Below are 17,972 nucleotides of genomic sequence, written 5' to 3' on the forward strand. Positions count from 1 at the left end.
GCCAGACTCGACCCCGCCGTCCGGCTGCCCTCCTGCAGCGGCTCGTCACCTCCGGGGTCCCAGCCTCCACGGGCCGGGACCGCCGCCGCCGCCGCCGCAGGACGGGGAGGCGGGCCATGGCGTCCTGCGTGGGGAGTCGGACCCTGAGCAAAGATGATGTGAACTACAAGATGCATTTCCGGATGATCAACGAGCAGCAAGTGGAGGACATCACCATCGACTTCTTCTACCGGCCGCACACCATCACCCTGCTCAGCTTCACCATCGTCAGCCTCATGTACTTCGCCTTCACCCGGTGAGACGGGCCGGGCCGCGTGGAGGGAGCGCCCTTGGGCGAAGGGAAGGAGGCGGTGGTGAGGGCGGGAGGCGGTGGTGAGGAGCGTGGGCCGCTGGAGCTCTGGATGAGGAATCGTGCTGGCTGTTCCACGCACACACTCGCAGACCCACCGCCCATCAGCTCCTCCACCAGCGCGGTGTCTCACAGCACACCTAGCTTCCTGCCCGACAGCGCTTCTGGACTGGCGTTCGCCCCTACCCTCCAACCCCCACCGTCAACCCCCACCCTATACTACCTCCTATACAGCGCTTCGGGCCACATCAGGAGCACTCGCGGGTCACCTAGCGCGATGCCCACCTCTCCTATCGTACTGAGCATCGCTCCCCACACACATCACGATGCGCCCCCCTCCTCTCCAGCCCCCGTCCCTACCGAGCACACCGTATGAATCATCTCCTATGCACCACTTTCAGCACATACCGCTACACGCTGAAAGCACCCCGGTCCACAGCGTTTTCACGCACCGTACACAGGCCCAGGACACAACCAGGACCCCTTCCTTTGGATCTCTTCCAGTATTCACTACCGGCCATGCACAAAATGCACATGGAAGTTGCACTACACAGTCTTTCCCATGCAGCACCTCTGGTATGCGTGGCACACAAACCATCTAGCATAACCCTTCCCCCAGCCTCAAACAGGACCACAACACAAATGATGTAGATCTGTATCAAAGCTGACCTTTCTCCTTCCAGCACAGCTGCTACCTATCACCTCTTGTACATTGCTACACAATGAGATATTGTCAAGCAATTGTAGCAGTGCCTGGTGCATAGTAAATGCTGTGGAAGTGATAAATAAAACACATAAACCTCAACACATAAACAACTCTTTTCTCCCCGAAAACACACACACACACACAGTCGCTCAAAGCTGTTCTAATATATACTTGTGCATAGGAGCTCTCCAGCCCAACTCTTGATACCTACATCATATAACTAGTCACTGAACATGTGGCCCCTCACCTCCAACCCAGGGAAATATTCCATCCCAGGTTCATAATGACATACACACTATGGGTCCTACTTAACAAGGATTTGTATTTTCTGACTGAACCTCTTTAAAGGAAAGGCATGCCTACCACACTCTTATGGCTTACAAGATCAACCCAGAGAAGTGTAGTTTTGGAGCCAGACTGTTGGCTTCAAGTGTCTGTGTGTCCATGGTTGAGTTCCTCAACCTTTCTCTGAGCCTCAGGATCCACACTTGTAAAATGGAGATAAAATATGTACTTACCTTATACGGGTTTATGAGTAATAAATGAATATGTGTGAATGCACTTAGCAGAGTACCTCATTCACAACGCACAATTAACGTCAGTTACTTCTCTCAGTATTTTTATCCAGCAATCAATGGTTCTTGTTCCAGGTCAGCAGAAAATGTGCAGAAGTATATTGAGTGGTCACAAGGATTGGCACTTATGGTATTTAGTGGGTGGAGATTAAGGACGCTAGATGTGTTATGACACACGGGACAGCACTGTACAACGAAGAATGAACTGTCCCCTATATAAATGCTTGTGTGTGCACATGTACCTGCAAGATATACACATACATACACATGCACACTTGCACACGCGCAGGTGCCAGGGGTGCCTGCATTGGGAATCACTGCAATCTTTCAGATTTTCATAAAACTAAATATCTTCCCACATCACACTTGTTTCTGACCTCCACAATCCATTTGACTCTTGGGTCTTATTTTGTGTTTATCTGTTTGCATACATCTACCTGAAACTATAAAGCATATGTAACTATTACTCTTAATGATTGAGGGATACAGCTACTATGATTATAAAGTCTTCTGCTAATTCTATGCAGTGGGATAAGACCAGACCTTTCCATAGTATCCAACCAAGAACATATTTCTAGCCTGGGAGAAAACTCATTCTTGTCCCTAATCATGGTTACTCTCAAATACTTCATTCATTATGTCATCCGATTTTACCACTTAATAGCAGTGTGGCCACTTAATTTTGCTAAGCCTCAGTTTCCTTATTTATATGTAAAATGGAAATATCTATTAATTCCCCATAGGATTATCTGTCATGAGGATTTAGTTCATTTTTTTAGATAATCTGTGTTTAGATCAGTGCATGCCACATAGTAAGCGCTCAGTAAACATTAGCCATAACTGTTACATCGTTTCATTGTATGCTAATGTCTTCTAAATTATATTTGTCAAGGAGCGAGGAGGAAGTATGCTCTATTATTGAGAAAAAGGATGAAGGCATTGAAATAATGGACATTGCTTTGCTTGGATAACATACATGTCTGTTTAGTATTAATTTCGGTTTAACTTAATCTCCTGTGTGGGTTGACAATGACGGAATTAGTGCAAGAGTCTCTTTGGAAATAAGAAAAGTAATTATGGTATTTTATTCTAAACAATGAGAAAAAGAATGAGCGGTTTGTTCCAGCCTTTTATCTTTAATATTATTCTAGGCCCTCTAAGAATAGATCTCTCTTCCTCTTTTCTATTACAGAAAGTCACATTCTTCTGTAATTTCCCTTTTACAGCATATTCTGCCAAAGCAGTCGATAAACTGCAGCAGAGAATATGAATTTTAATAGCTTGTCAAAAGTAATAGAAAAGGCATAATCTGAACCTCAGCCTATGGTCTTTTCCAAAAATAATAATCTTTTTATTTCTTCCAATAATTTCATAAAGAGAAACCATCTGTTCAAGAACTCATTAATAACAAGTTTCACCTTCTATAAAATCATAAGCACCATTAGTGCAGTTGGTACTTACTACCTCTTACTCATTTTTTGTAATGATTTGTGACCCTTTAAAGTGGGACATTACAGTGATCGCTCTTTCTCCATAAAGATTGAAAGTAGCGACTTCTTAAATGAAGATTATTCATTCTCTGCTCTTTTGTAATGATTGTCTCCAGTACCTTATCCTTACTTTATAACAGGATTAGTTGGATGACTGTTCAGTGCAGTTCCTTCAGTAACAGTGAAAAAGTGTGTTTTTCAAAGACTAGTGATGTAGAGAACAGGAGATCGAATACTTTTGGGGTGCCGTATGACCAGTAGGTGAGCAACAGTAGCTGGGTCCTGTCACATACTGCAGAGACACAGCAAGAATTTAGGATCGTTTAGGATTAGATACCACGCACAGAAGTCTGAGACAGGTTTGTGTTTGTCAAGTAGTTCTTTTATTAAATAGCAACTAGGCCAACCCACTGTTAAATCATAGTGTTTAAATCTACTGTCTCTTTCACTATCATTAAAAATAAACCAGATGCCATCGAATCATTCTCCTCAAGCTCATTTTGCCACATTTTAGAATAAGTCTTCTTATAAGATAAATGCTTTGGCATAAGTCTTGGAAGTTTGTTCAGCCAAAATGGAGCAGGGAGAACCTTTGTCTCAAGTTCAGAGTATAATTACTGAGGTGTTTCATATTTATTCTGCTTTCAGAGATTGGCAAACTTGGACATAGTGAATGGCCCTCATGGCAAAAACTCAAACATCAGATTTGAAAACACCCAAATCTACTAAATCCCGTTCACAGCAGCCCACCCTTTCCTTAAGAGGCACTTGGCAATAAAACCATGGAATCCACCTCTCTAGGAGTGCCTGTCCGAGAACCTCATCCAATCCTCACTTACCCCAGAAGAGATTGCCTTCCTGCAGCTTGCTGTCCCTGAGTGCTTCCTAGTCTGTCTGTGCTGGCTTTCTCCTTGATAGGAGACTCAGGAGACAGAGGAGGGCAGGGACATGGACAGACTTTTGGTTGATTTGTTCTTATTTACTTGTTAAGAATGGTTTTTATTTCATTTCCCTGAGTAGACTTGGAGCTCCCGTTCTTCATCAGGTCCCTGAGCCTTACTTAGTTCTGCCTTCTTTGTCACCTCCCTCATGGAGACCTGCCAACTTTCCCCATTTTTTCCCCTTTAGCCCATATAAATCCCATTAGAAAACGTCTCCTGATGCTGCTGATTCAGTTGTCTTGGTTCTGTTTCCTTTGTGTACATCATGTTCTTTCTCTCCCATTAACAGAAGGCCTGGATGTCCTTGTTCCCTGACACCAGCTCTATTAAGTGATGGTCCACAGCGGCTGTGTGCTGGGGTTAAACCAGCCCTGGTGGGGTGGGGGCGGGGAACAGAGTACACTGTCAGGTGGTGCCCTCTGATGAGGTCCAGTTACGAGTGATCTTCACGTTTCTCTTCCCCACTTCCTATTTGAATCATATTTCTCCTTGGATTTCAGTAAGCATCTTCTATATCCTTTCTTATATTTATGTCTGGTGTTTTAGGTCCCTAATACGATTATAAGCTTATTGGAGGGGAAAATGAATCCTATATTTCTTTGGGGTCTTCTGTAGGAAATAGGTTCCTGGGTGACTTCCGATGTTTATTTGGTTTAAATGCTGCCTTACCTCAGAGAGATTGCATGCCTACCAATTGCTACCTGGTGTTTAGCATTTTAGCTATAATTCTGTTACCGAGAGTAATACAGTTAGTCTTGTGCTAATAATTTCTGTAGCCTCAGATTTTTGTAGGGAAGTTAGCAGGTTTTCAGTCTCGTTGAATCCAGAAACCAGGTCTTATCCAGTCAGCCACAACTGCTTTCTGAGCCCCTGGCCCTGGTATCCCGTTTAATTCAGTTCAGCTATTCAACGGTCCAGGTGTCTGCTCACCTGGAGTAGACCTAGTTTATCTTCCCCAGGTCTCACTGGGCCTTTACAGCTCTCAGAGCTCTTCTCTTCTGCCCAGGCCCAGGCCTTAGCTCAGCAATCCCCTTATCCTTTGGGATAGTATGCTCCCAAACCTTTATTCCACCTCCCTCGCACCTGTCCTCCACACCGCTGCCCTCATGACCTTCTAAGACAAAGTTGTGACCCCATCTGTCCCTGCATACAGTCTGTCACTGCATCCCCATCACCTGTAGGGAATGCTGGCTGGACTCTGAGGTCTTTCATTGTGGAGGAGTTTTCCTTCTCTAGCCTTGTCCCCCACCCCCGACACCTGCACGCAGGGCACACAGCAGGCCCAGCTGGCTCACCGACTCCACACCCAGTGCCAGGCTGGCGGCCCTCTGCTGCTAGAGAGCACCTCCCGGTGCCTCCTGTCTACCCACGAGCCCATGGTATCCTGCACAGTCCACCTGGATGGGCGCCTTCCCGGACACCTTTCTCGATTGTTTGAGGAAGACATGTTTATATACTTCCAAATATCTCTTATTATTGTGTGTCTCTTATTGGCATTATAGTATTTGTTACTATATCAATTTTTTGAGGCCAAATACCTTCATCATCCCAGGATACACACCCAGTAAATGCTAAATGAATCAAATACAGGAAATCATTTATCCAGTAAGAACTTTAAAAAAAATCACTCTTCTCCTTTCGTTGATAGATCTAAGTTATAATTCTCAACAAGGATTATAACTTACTGTAAAATGAAATGAATGTAGTCTTTAAAGACAATACCAAAGCTAGTTAACACCGCTCCACCTTGTAACCTGGGACTAGGTTTTCCATTGGGAGAGAGGATCCTTAACAGGGACCGGCCTTATCAACATGACCCTACCTGTGTGTCTGAATTTCAAGGACTCCTATTAAAGGGAAGGGTAGGAGAAGATTGGGGGAGGGAGGACAACCTACTTAGCAGCCTTAGGAGTCCTGGTAAAAGGTTCCTTTCTGCCTGGCCCCAGGGAGGAAGCCTTGTCGAGGTGACATGTGAGTGACTGCGTGGAGTGTGCTTCGGTTTCCTGAAGTCGGCCTCGCCCACTGCCTGCCTATAGTCAGACACTAAACTGACACAGAAACGGAGTCTAAAATTTTTCTGAGTGCAGCCTTTTTTTAGTTCAGGGCTTTCCTTTATACCTTTCCTGCTTTTAGGACATTCTCTGTTCTCTGGGCAGTTAGTTCCTTATATTGGTTGAAACAGCATTTGACAGAAGGAGTTGAAGTGTTTGAATATTTGACTGGCCATCCCCACCGGGACAGGAAAGCCACCGTTAGTGGACTCCGTGGGCTCAGGCTGTGGTTCACCCTCACTTGACCTGAGTCGCTGGGCCCACTCAGCCATAGCGTCTCGCTCATTCTGGCACCCACTGTTTTGAGAAGGCCTGCTATGGGCCAAGGATTGTGCTGGGCGCCCGAGGTACCTCAGGGGAATGAGATGGAATATGTGCCCTCTGGAGGTTAAATTACGGTTTTATTGTAATCTGCCCATTCAGTATTTTCACTGTATGTAGTCAGGGCTACCCCCACATGCTTCCGGAGCACCTCCTAAATTTGGCAGAGAGGGAAAAGGACTTGGCCTACTCCCCCCCACACCCCCCCACACCCCCAGCTTGTCTGTCTGTATCATTTTGGTAAATGTAGCAGTCTTGACCTAGAGCCAATGTTCCAGAAGCCCTGGCTCCTACTTCCACTCAGCCTCTTATTTGTGTGTAACTGTGGGCCAGAGAAAGCAAGAGCTTTATCTCCTTCCTCCTCCAAGTCAAGATAATACTCCTCCACAGAACTGCGGGGCCGTGCAAAGAAAATGCCAGTTGCGGAAGTTGCTTGGCAAGTCCAGAGCACCAGAGATTGAGACATTTGTGGCCGATGGCGGCAGTAGGCCTTGGGGAGAAGTCAGGGCTGTGGTCAAGGTTGTCAGAACCAGGAGAGTTGGCAGGGCAGCGTGCCCTGGCATTGGTGTGTTTTGTTTTTGGTTTTTTAATTCATCCATTGTTTCTTCCAGAGCTTTTTTGGGTTTTTGATTTTTGGTTTTGGGGTTTTGGTTTTTTGTTGTTGTTGTTTGGTTTGGTTTTTTTTTTTTTACTTCTTCCAATCATCTAGAATATATTTTTAGTAAAAAGTATGAGTTACAGTATCAACCTTCTTTTCGCAGGCAACAGTTAATTTATTTCAGCCTTGCTTTTATGTGCGCCCTGTCAAACTCTTTTATACCATCCCTGTGCATCTAACATGAGTCAGATAGATTTAGGATGACATAATTTTTTTAGGAGGCAGCTTGGCTCATCATCTTCAGAGTCTAGCAGACCTGGTTTCAAATGGGAACTCTGCAACTTCTTAAAATTATAGGCTTGGGCAAATTAGAATTACGTAACCTTCCTGAGCCTTTGTTACCTCATTTGTAAAATATGGTTGATAGTACCCCATTTCACAGATGGGTTGTGACAGTTAGAGATGATGTTTCAAAACTGCCTGTCCAGTGCCTGGTACACAGTAAATACTTGATAAAGGGGAGCTGTTGTTATTGTCATTATTGTTACTGGTATCGGTAGTGGGATGTTGGCCTGAATGAGGACGTTGTGTTCCCCCAGTCCCTGTGGGTAGCCATTCTTCAATAAAAGCTCGTCTTGGAAATTGGACATAGGGCTTCCCTAAGCCAAAGGCCATGGCAAGTACCCTAGTAAATGATTGGGCTAGCATTTTTAGGGCCGTCCATGTTCATAACTTCTGGGCAGATGTTAAATTGTTGGGGTGTACATTAAAATATGATTACACTTTGCTGCAAGAGGAAGTCCATCTGATTGGGTAGTTTGGTTTTATAAGCAGATCTATGAAGTTAACAGTGAAGCATTGTTTGTCCAGCATTAGTGTTAGTGCTGTTGGGCCAGATGATGATTTAAGGAATGGGATCTGTGTTATCTCTTACCTCGGAACCTTATGTTCAGTCCTGTTATAAATCTGGAAATCATTTAATTGGGTACAGAAAGTTAGCATGAACAGAAGTTGGTATCTAAACTAACTTCTCTTTTGGAAGCCCAATACCCCAGGACCTAGTCTTTAATTGGGTAATTGATTACCATTTCATTCCACACCTCTTCATGTATTCTGATGTTCTAGATTTTTTTAATATGTTAACTTGATTTTCCTGTAAGGTTTTTTTTGACCTCTTTTCTTTTCCTTCAGTAATGTTTAATCTTAATTTAATATCTGTCTTTTGAAAGCTCTTTCGCTGCAGTCCTTGCACAGATAAACCCAACTTTCAAAAATCACTTTTGAATTTATTGCTACTAGTCTCATTATGTCTAAATATCTCCTTCCGTTCTTTTCTCCTATTTTCTCTCTACTCATCCTGCACGTTTTTAAACTGAAAACTCTGGACTTCCCTCTCTCGAGCTTCTTAATAATTATCAATAATTCAGAAAATCTTACTGTGTGAGACTTCTGTTTTCCCTCCTTTGTTTGATTCTCTTGAGCCCCAAGTATGCTACTAGACTTTCCTTTTTTTTTTAATATAAACTGTCAAAACCTAATTTTTCTCTGCCATCAATGTTAAGAAAATTTCCATTTGGGAAATTTTACATGGTTTTATACAATAGATTTTCTTTGTAATCAGTAATCAGTCCACAAATATCCACTGAGGGCTTATTGTGTGCCAGCCTTTGAGGATACAATGAGTGAATAATGCCCTGCCTTCAGGAGTTTACTTTCTATATATCCTTTTGTTTTGTTTTGGCAGGGCAGGGCAGGGCAGGGGAGTGGGGGCAGAAGAAGGAGTAGAGAGAGAATCCTAAGCAAGCCCCATGCCCAGCACGGAGCCTAATATGGGGCTCAATCTCATGACCCTGGGATCATGACCTGAGCTGAAATAAAGAGTCGGACACTTAACTGACTGAGCCACCCAGGTGCCCCAGGAGTTTACTTTCTGTATTGAAGACAGACAACATACCAACTAATAAATGGAATCATTTCAGTTACTAGGGTTATGGAAGAGATAAATACAGCAATAGAAATGACCAGGCACAGAGGGAGGAAACTCATCCCCTTTCTTTATAGGGCTTTTGCTTCTGGTCTGACCGTAAATCTTGTATTCTGTTTTCTCATGATTTTTCTTTTAATATTGTTTTCTGGTGCTTCCTTATTACCCAGCATTTTGCCCTTTTCTTTCATCCCTTAGATGGCCAACTGCCCGTTTTTAAGAATTGATAATCTCATTGCATTGTGCTCTTCTTCCTTATAATCTTATGCTTTCTTTCTGACTTCAAAAGATTTCTTTGCCACAGTGTACATCATAAAGGTCATCTTTAGTGATTATTGAAATCAAAAGGCATTTCTCCAAAATAAACCTTACCTTTTGACATCCTGGGTTTTTTGGTTTTTTGGTTTTTTTTTTTTAATTTATAAAGAAGAGTGATCCTCAGATGTTTTGTCTCAGTGGAATGTGTGTCGGTATGTAGGGTTGCCAACTGCATTTCTTGTAAGACTGGACTTTAGTATAAGGTTGTGTTATTTTAGGAAAGGATAGTGAGGAGTAAGTAGTGTGTGTAAAGACTTTGCTTGCAAAATGAAGTTAACAGTCCCCGGTATTTAGAACATGGAACTCCTGTGCCTTCTGGATTGACTGTTTAGGTCTGAAAATGAATACTCCGTGTTTTCTTTTCTGTTTTCAGGGATGACTCTGTCCCAGAGGACAACATCTGGAGGGGCATCCTCTCTGTCATTTTCTTCTTCCTTATCATCAGTGTGTTAGCTTTTCCCAATGGTAAGTGATGTCATGCTTTACCACATTTCTCCTGTGCATTGTACCCTTTGGTGTTTTTTGGGAGGTATGCCATCTAGAAGATGAAACCAGAAAATGGGAATAAAAACCTAATCTGTGGTGGTTAGGGCACAGGCTATGGAGGCAAACTGCCCATTCCGCCACTGGCTAGCTTTGTGGCCCTGGGGAAGTCCCCCAGCTTCTTCCCAAGTGCTTGAGTCTCTCTGTTCTGTAAATGGAGATTGTCAGGTAGGTACTGTTGAAAGCATTCACTAAATTAATACATGTTAAATTCTCTGAATAGTGACTGACAAATTGTAAGCTCTCGGTAAGTGTCAGCTGTTGTTCTGGTTGCTATTTTTGCTATATCAGCTGAGTCCTAAAATACTCAATTATTATTTAGTCCTTTTTGCTAAGGACAGGGTCAATGCTGTATGAATATTACTTAAATAATGTGTTGTCCCAGGTGATCTTTAATCACAGTAAATGTTGTGATCATGCATTTGGGATATGAGTTTTCATCATCAGGTGAAAAAAAGACAATCATTACTGTGAATTTTATCCCCCATCATGATTATAGAGTGAGGAAAAGTCTTTGTTTTTTGTTTTTTGTTTTTTTTTAAAGGGGATACCTGGGTGGCTCAGTCAGTTAAGCGTCTGCCTTCAGCTCAGGTCATGATCCCAGGGTCCTGGGATCAAGCCCCGCATCGGGCTCCCTGCTCAGTGGGGAGTCTGCTTCTCCCTCTCCCTCTGCCGCTCCCCCTGCTTGTGCTCACTCTCTCTCGCTCTCTCTGTCAAATAAAATAAAATCTTTAAAAATAAAATAAAAGCTGTCATACTTAAGATTCATCCCTTTCCTCTGAATTGTCCCTTGCTTTGTTTTTTCTTATTCCTCTTCAGTAACTTCTCCCTAGAATATTCTCTGCTTATTCTCTGTAACCATTTCTAAACACTTCCTTTTTATATCCTGTGTTTTTTACTCTTAAGATATTTTGAAATTTTTTAGTCTTACCTATGCATTATGCTCCAAGGGCCATACTTGGGTTTAAACATCATACTTGAGGGTGTGTTTCTTTTCTATCCTCCCATCTATTCAGTAGAATGTAATGTGTAATATAAGAAGCCCGTTGTGAATGCTACTCTTTGCTACTTGGAAATCTACCATGGTAACAAAGTTCTAATACGAATTCCAAATTATGTGTGTTGGGGGAGGCAAGTAGCAGCAGGGCTGGGGGTATTCCCCCACCAGTAAGCAATTTTTGGACACCAGCTGGCAGCCCTACAGTTCAACTCAATTCTGAGACTGTCTACCCAGAGTTAGCATCAGATCCCACAGGTTAAGGGCTCACGGGATGGCCCCCCACTGCAGATGCCAATTGCATGTTCAGGTTTTCACCTGTGCTTCTGACCAAATGGTTATAAATCAGGGCTTCCCATGACCCCTCCTTGGGTTCGATTAATTTACTATAGTGGCTCACAGGATGCAGGAAATGCGTTTACTCACTAGATGACAGTGCCAGTTTATTACAAAGGATACTCATCAACAGTCAGATGAAGAGATGCATAGGATAAGGTATGTGGGAAGGGACTAGGAGCTTCCATGCACTCTCCAGCGTGTCACTCTTCTGGCGTCAGAAAAGTGTTCACCAACCCAGAAGCTCCCCAAACCCCATCCTTTTGGTTTTTTTGGAGGCCTCATTTACATAGGCATAATTGATTGCATCATTGGCTATTGGGAAATGAACTCAACCTCCAGCCTCTCACCCTTCCCTGGAGGTCTTGGGGATGGGACTGAAAGTTTCAACTCTCTAATCACATGTTTGTCTCCACTGGCAACCAGCCCCATCCTTAGGTAGTTTCCTCAGGTCTCATTAACATAGCAAAAAATATTCATTATTCTCATCACTTGAAATTGCAAGGGCTTTAGGAGCTCTGCGCCAGAAAAGGGCACAAAGACCAAATCTGTAGTTCTTATTGTAAATCACAGTATCAGTGATTTACAGGCCTTCAGTCTTTCCAAGATGATGGCAATGGCATTTTGTTCTGTATTTTTGCTTAATCTTATGTAGCACTACGTGATTTTTGCTGGGAGTGGAGGAATCCAGCCAGTAAAATCATGACTGAATCCTTCAGAGAATGAATTGTTTTAGATAACCAAGTTATTTGACAGCTGAGTTTAACTCTCCAACCACTCAAGCTTCTAGATTAAATTTTTAGTGGAAACCTTTCAAGATGTGAAGACCTGTCTCAGTCAGTGCAGGCTGCTGTAACAGAATACCATAGACCGGATGGCTTAAATAACACAAGATCATCTTGTGGCAGAATTCCTCTCCAGCTGTGCACCTATGAAACCAAACATGTGCTTACAAAGTCTGGTAGTGGGACAGGCACAGGACAGACACTCCCATTCCAAAAGGGAGAAATAGGAAAGAAGGGAGGGTGACAAGTCCCAAGCAAGTTCAAAACCAGGAAGGCAAACTGGATGAGACTTTAAGGGTCAAGAATAACCAATCCTGGGAGCGCCTGACTGGCTCAGGCGGTAGAGCATGTGACTTGATCTCAGTGTCATGAGTTCCAGCTCTATGTGGGGGGTAGAGTTTACTTAAAAAAAAAAAAAGAATAATCAGTCCTCTTTGGCTCAGTGCTCTGCCTTCCAGACCTACTAGGGTAATAATAGCCTGTTTCCATAGCTCTGCCCACCTGGAGTTTGGCCTGCCCCCATGGCTCTGCTGGGTGTTGATCTTGCCTTTTGAAACTCAGGTGGAGATACTCTCCCCACTCTCCACCTGCCCAGTGGCCCATGCACTCTAAGGCTTGTGGTGGAAATGACAGCTCAGATAATCTCCCAATTGCCTTTGAGATCCTTCTTCCTGTGTCTTAAAGAATAGCAAATGTTCATAGCCAAGTAGCTCTATGGTCCAGTCCTGTAAGGTCCAAGAGAAGTCTTCACTGTAGGAGTTAGAATTATCACATAATGAATCTTGGCAGGCGACACAAACATTCGGTCTATAACACCTGCAAACTTATGCAGATATGACAAACATAGTTTGGCCTTTCCATGATGATTGAGAGCTCTAGTCATGCACAATTATTGGAGGATGATGATTAGATATCCATGGTATGGCTAGGTCATGGAATGAGAGGGTATTGACCCTACTATAGAATTTTCTAGGAAAAGTCCCTGATGTCAAACCACTTCTTTGGCTATTTGCCAACTTTCTTTTCCCTCCCTCTTCCAACACACAGAACCTCAGAGTTCAGAATTTTTGGTTAAGAGGAGAGTTTGGACGTTACACAGCCCATCCTTTCTTTCAAGGGCCCCACGTTGTAGGACAGCTAAGTGGCCACTTGCAGCATAAAGCATGCAATACACAGGAACCACCCGAGTCTGTAGGTCGTCCACTTGAGCTTTAGAACCTGGCCTTTTCCTCCAAAGGTGGCATAAAAGTAAAGGAGGGTGAGCAGGTGACAGGTAAAGGGGTGGTCACGGGCACTCCTCCCTTTACCGTTCCTACCTGTGAGAGCCTGCTGCTTACTCCTATGTCATCAGGCAGTGGCATGACCATTATTGCTCTGTGCCCTTTATTCTTAATTCTTATCTAGTCTGTCCCTGTCCTACTACCCTTTTTTTTTTTTTAAACATCAGTCAAGGCATGCTAGGTGCTTAGGGAACTGATCAGTCCAGGGGTGTCAGGTATGCTCTGCAAGCCTTCAGCTTTTCTTGGCTGCGTGTTAACTGTCGCTGAGTCCTCAGAGGTAACTTCTTGGCTCTGAAGATTTCTTTTCTGCCTTTGTTTTTTTCTTTTTAAACTTGCTTTTTCTTTTTCCAGTGCCATTTTAGAAGTCTGAGATGTCTCAAAAATTAGTCACTCAATAGCCATGATTTTATGATTTTATAGCCATCCCTTCCGTGAGGCTTTAGCAGGAGCTGGGCTTGGGGCTTCATTAGCAGATGGTTTCCTGTAGGTACCCAGGGCCCTGAAGGCTGGGGGATGAGGTCTGTCGGATGTAACACTTTACGTGCTTTCTGCTGCTTTTTCTTCTGTTCCCTAATGAAGTCTTCTAATCTTCAAAGTCCACTTAACCCACTCAGTCTCTCATTGTGGGACTGCGCTATTGCTTTCCTTCTGGGAAGATAAGAGCTAAGTTTGTTTTATGCTTTTTTTATCCTGGCTTGTGGGCTTCGTGATACATACAAAGTGGGGAGGACCCATAGGCCCATGGGGTTCATTCAGCCTACTCAGTTTACAGCTGTGAAAGCTGAGATGCTCCGCCCTCATTCATCCCTGAAAGGTCACCCAGCCGCTCCATGTCAGCCTGGTGGGAGGACCTCAGCTCCGGCATCTTCCTTTAGTCTGACTTGTTCTGGGTATTTTTCTTATTAGGTCCATCGTGATGTGTTTTTATCTCTGTCTTTGTATATGTTTTCGTCTCCTTTTTCTTCTGTTCCTCTCTATCTGTCTGGCTTTTCTTTTTCCCCAGGAATATAATCTTAGGGTCTTAGTTGGTCTGTACCTCGTGGGTGGTTGTGTCCATCCTTCATTGCCCAGATGTCATCTGTGACCAGAGAGAGTAGCATATCACCCGGAGCCTACCTTCTCTCTCTCAATCTCTCTCGCTCTCTCTCTTTTTTTTTTAAGATTTTATTTATTTATTTGTCAGAGAGAGTGAGATAGAGAGAGCACAAGCAGGGGGAGCGGCAGGCAGAGGGAGGAACAAACTCCCTGCTGAGCAGAGAGCCCGATGCGGGGGCTCAATCCCAGCACCCCGTGATCAAGACCTGAGCTGAAGGCAGACGCTTAACCGACCGAGCCACCAGGCATCCCTCCTTCTCTCTTTTCTATCCTGTCTCTTCCCACCACATCCTTCCCCTGCCATCTCTGTGTGTGCCTGCACCCACACCACTCCCCTACAGGCAGAACATGTAGGACTTAGGGCAGCACCTAGTTAGAGGGATTCTCTTAAAGCCATGTGTGCATAGCAAACACATTGTGTCCTCCTTGTTTTCTAAAGATCCCTTTGTCCACACTTTACATATGATTAGTAAGACTAAGTTTTCCACAGTAAAGAATGTTATTATTGAATATTTTAAAATTAGGGGTGGCTTCAGAAGGTGCCAGTGTGGATGATGGGGGAGCTGAGGCCAGGCCCCTGGGGAAGGGTACTCCCGAGCTATGTGGCTGTCCAATTCCAGAGCCAGCACTCAGACTTCAGGCCTTCGCAGGGGCCCCGATGCTGGGCGGCTGCTTCTCTGAGCAGAGTATACATGCCTCTTCTTGTTCCAGTCTTGTCACTTGATTTTCCGTTCACCCCCACCCTTGGCACATAGTCTCGAATTAAGTAATGAAAATGGATGGGAGAAACAGAGCCCAACATTAGCCTTCTCCTTGAAAGGCAGTTTTGGGGGAGTGCCTGCAGTGGATGGCATTCCCAGAATGGCTCTGTTTTGGCAACTTCGAACGCGTTTATCCTTGACCTCACAAAGGCTGCCCAGTGTGTTTGAGCGTACGCCTAAATTCGATTGTGTGAGCTCATCTGTGCTAGGTGGTAGAATCAGTCAACTCCTTCAGGAAGCGGGGGCCCCATGATGCTTTTTGTAGAGTCTAAATAACCAAGGAAGCCCTTAACTTTCTCCATAGGGTTTTATAACAGTCAGGATGCTTTTGGCCACAAGTAAGAGGAAACCCATTTCAAAATGGCTTGAAGAATAAAGGGAATGTTTACTTTCCCGAATGTCAGGAAGTTCTGAGATAGAGTGGTTCCAGGGTTGGCTAATTTAGCTGCTCGGTGACATGTGAAGACTCAGGCTCTTCGCCTTTTTCTGCTGTTCCATCCTCAGCCTGTGGGTGCTGTGCGCTGCTACCCTAATGGTCCCGTGAGAGCCGACGCAGTGCTGGACAGACGGTCTCGGGCAGTGTCCAAAGGAGGAGGAGGGCACTTCTTCGATCTTTTTAAGGGTGAAGAAACCCTTGCTAGAAACCCTCCAGCACGCTTGTCCTCACTTCTCTTTGACCAGAATTGGGCCCTGGGCCTCTTCTCCATCCATACCTGAGGACAGGAATTTATAGTGCCCAAACAAGTGGGCACATGATAGATCTTCACTGACCAGAAGAATAAAAGAGAAAAAGGAGGGGCGCCTGGGTGGCTCAGTCGTTAAGCGTCTGCCTTCGGCTCAGGTCATGATCCCAGGGTCCTGGGATCGAATCCCACATCGGGCTCCCTGCTCGGCGGGAAGCCTGCTTCTCCCTCTCCCACTCCCCCTGCTTGTGTTCCCTCTCTCGCTATCTCTCTCTCTGTCAAATAAGTAAATAAATCTTTAAAAAAAGAGAGAGAGAGAGAAAGGATTGCTTGCATTGGCTTAGATTTTACCACTGAGTTATCTGGGAGAGCAGTGGACACCCAAACAGAATTTCATCCCCAGGGTGGGTGACTGGGGTAGGTTCTAGAATTCCTTCCTTCAGGCCTGTGAGCAGATGTGGAGGGAGAGACCCTGGGGTGAGGCCAGAGAAGCAGGACCTGATATCTACACCATGCTGCTTCTTTCCTGCCCTCTTTTCTTTTTCTACCAGTTCCCTTAAATTTTTTTTTTTTTTTAAGATTTTATTTATTTGACAGAGAGAGAGAACAACCAGGGGGAGTGGCAGGCAGAGGGAGGGAGAAGCAGGCTCCCTGCCGAGCTGGGAGCCCGACACGGGGCTCAATCCCGGGACTGTGGGATCATGACCTGAGCCGAAGGCAGATGCTTAACCTACTGAGCCACCCCAGGCGCCCCTCCCTTAAATTTTTTTTTTTAAATGCTTCCTCCGTCTCATTATAGCAACTGGCACTCCAGCAGAAGTGTGATTTTAACCATACTGGTGTATCATTCAGGTGTAATTATAACTGTATCACTCCATCACTGCAGTGAAATTTAAAAACCTGTTTGGCTGTGAGATTTCTTTCAACAGGTGACCTTTAGGTGTGCTTTTCCAGCTTCTGGGGGCTTCCTTGAACCATTCCTTCCCCTTGGACCCCGCTCTCCCCAAACTGCCCAAGCCTTTTCTGTACCCCCAGTGCCTGGCCCACAGGGCCTCTCAATAAGTATTTGTGGGATCAAGTCATGAGTCTGCCCAGAAGAAGGTTCACAGAATCAGCCCTCTCTTTCCTAATCCTTGTCTGCAAGAGGAATGCCATTCAGCACTTCTTTAAGGTATTTTGAGGAGAGTGAAATACTAGTATTTCTTGATTTTCCTGAATTCATCCTTCGGTTTGTCCTTTGGCCTCATTTGACTTCTCTGAGCTAAGATAGTGTTAATCACATCTCCTTGAGGTTTGAAGGTGATCCAGAAGATTCACTGCCCCCTAAATTTGAAACAAAATTCTTGTCCTCCTCTCATCCTGTTTCCCACTCCACTACTTTTTCTTTAAAAAAAAAAAAAAATTCTTTCTTAGGTTTGAAATTTGCTTAAAGATCATTTTACTCACCTTTTCTAGGTTTTTCCTAGAGGAATTTAAAATCGCAAATAATAATAATCTTTGTCGATATACCTCATTAAAGCTGAAAAACAGTGATAATCAAGAGAAGAAGCAGACGAAGAGGGCACAGGCCCATAGCTCTTGGAGACGCAACTACTTCCCTAAGGTTCGGTCCCTTGAACTTAGTTATTCATGGGAATCCTAACAGGCTGCTGGCGAGTGGAGCTGTGATCTTATTTTCTTTTTTAATTTTTTTTTTATTCTTATTTTTTGTGTGCTATCTTATGTTCTCATTTCTGAGGTAGTTTTCTTTTTTTAAGATTTTTTTTTATTTATGTATTTGACAAAGAGAGAGAGAGACAGTGAGAGAGGGAACACAAGTAGAGGGAGTGGGAGAGAGAGAAGCAGGCTTCCCGCTGAGCAGGGAGCCCGATGCCAGGCTTGATCCCAGGACCCTGGGACCATGACCTGAGCAGAAGGCAATTCCTTAATGACTGAGCCACCCAGGTGCCCCTCTGAGGTAGTTTTTGAAGTGCTAGCTCTTCTTATGGCAAAGCCATTTGATTTCTGTTTCCTTTGAAATCAAACTCATTCTTAATATTTGATTGAAAATTATGTGTCCTAGATGGAGGGACTGATAAAGTAAACCAAGCCACGTTTGAGCGTGGCCCCGGGAAGAAGTCACAACCCGGAACCAAACAGCACTGGTTCGTCACCTCCTG

General features: G+C 44.3%; 1 protein-coding gene across 2 annotated transcripts in view; it reads left to right on the plus strand.

Annotated features, from left to right (window-relative positions):
* Window positions 1-6: 6 nt before the first annotated feature.
* PTDSS1 (phosphatidylserine synthase 1) overlaps window positions 7-17,972 on the plus strand; it is a 61,582-nt gene continuing 43,616 nt past the window's right edge. The window contains exons 1-2 of one of the 2 annotated variants that reach the window (XM_081816287.1): window positions 7-295; window positions 9,707-9,798. In XM_081816287.1, the coding sequence (XP_081672413.1) occupies window positions 117-295; window positions 9,707-9,798 (271 nt within the window). In that variant the 5' untranslated portion in view covers window positions 7-116. The remainder of the gene's footprint in view (window positions 296-9,706; window positions 9,799-17,972) is intronic. The other variant, XM_081816288.1, reaches the window with a different exon arrangement.

The sequence above is a fragment of the Leptonychotes weddellii genome, chromosome 4 (genome assembly GCF_054177405.1).
Source record: "Leptonychotes weddellii isolate Sample4059 chromosome 4, ASM5417740v2, whole genome shotgun sequence".
Taxonomy (NCBI): Eukaryota; Metazoa; Chordata; class Mammalia; order Carnivora; family Phocidae; genus Leptonychotes; species Leptonychotes weddellii.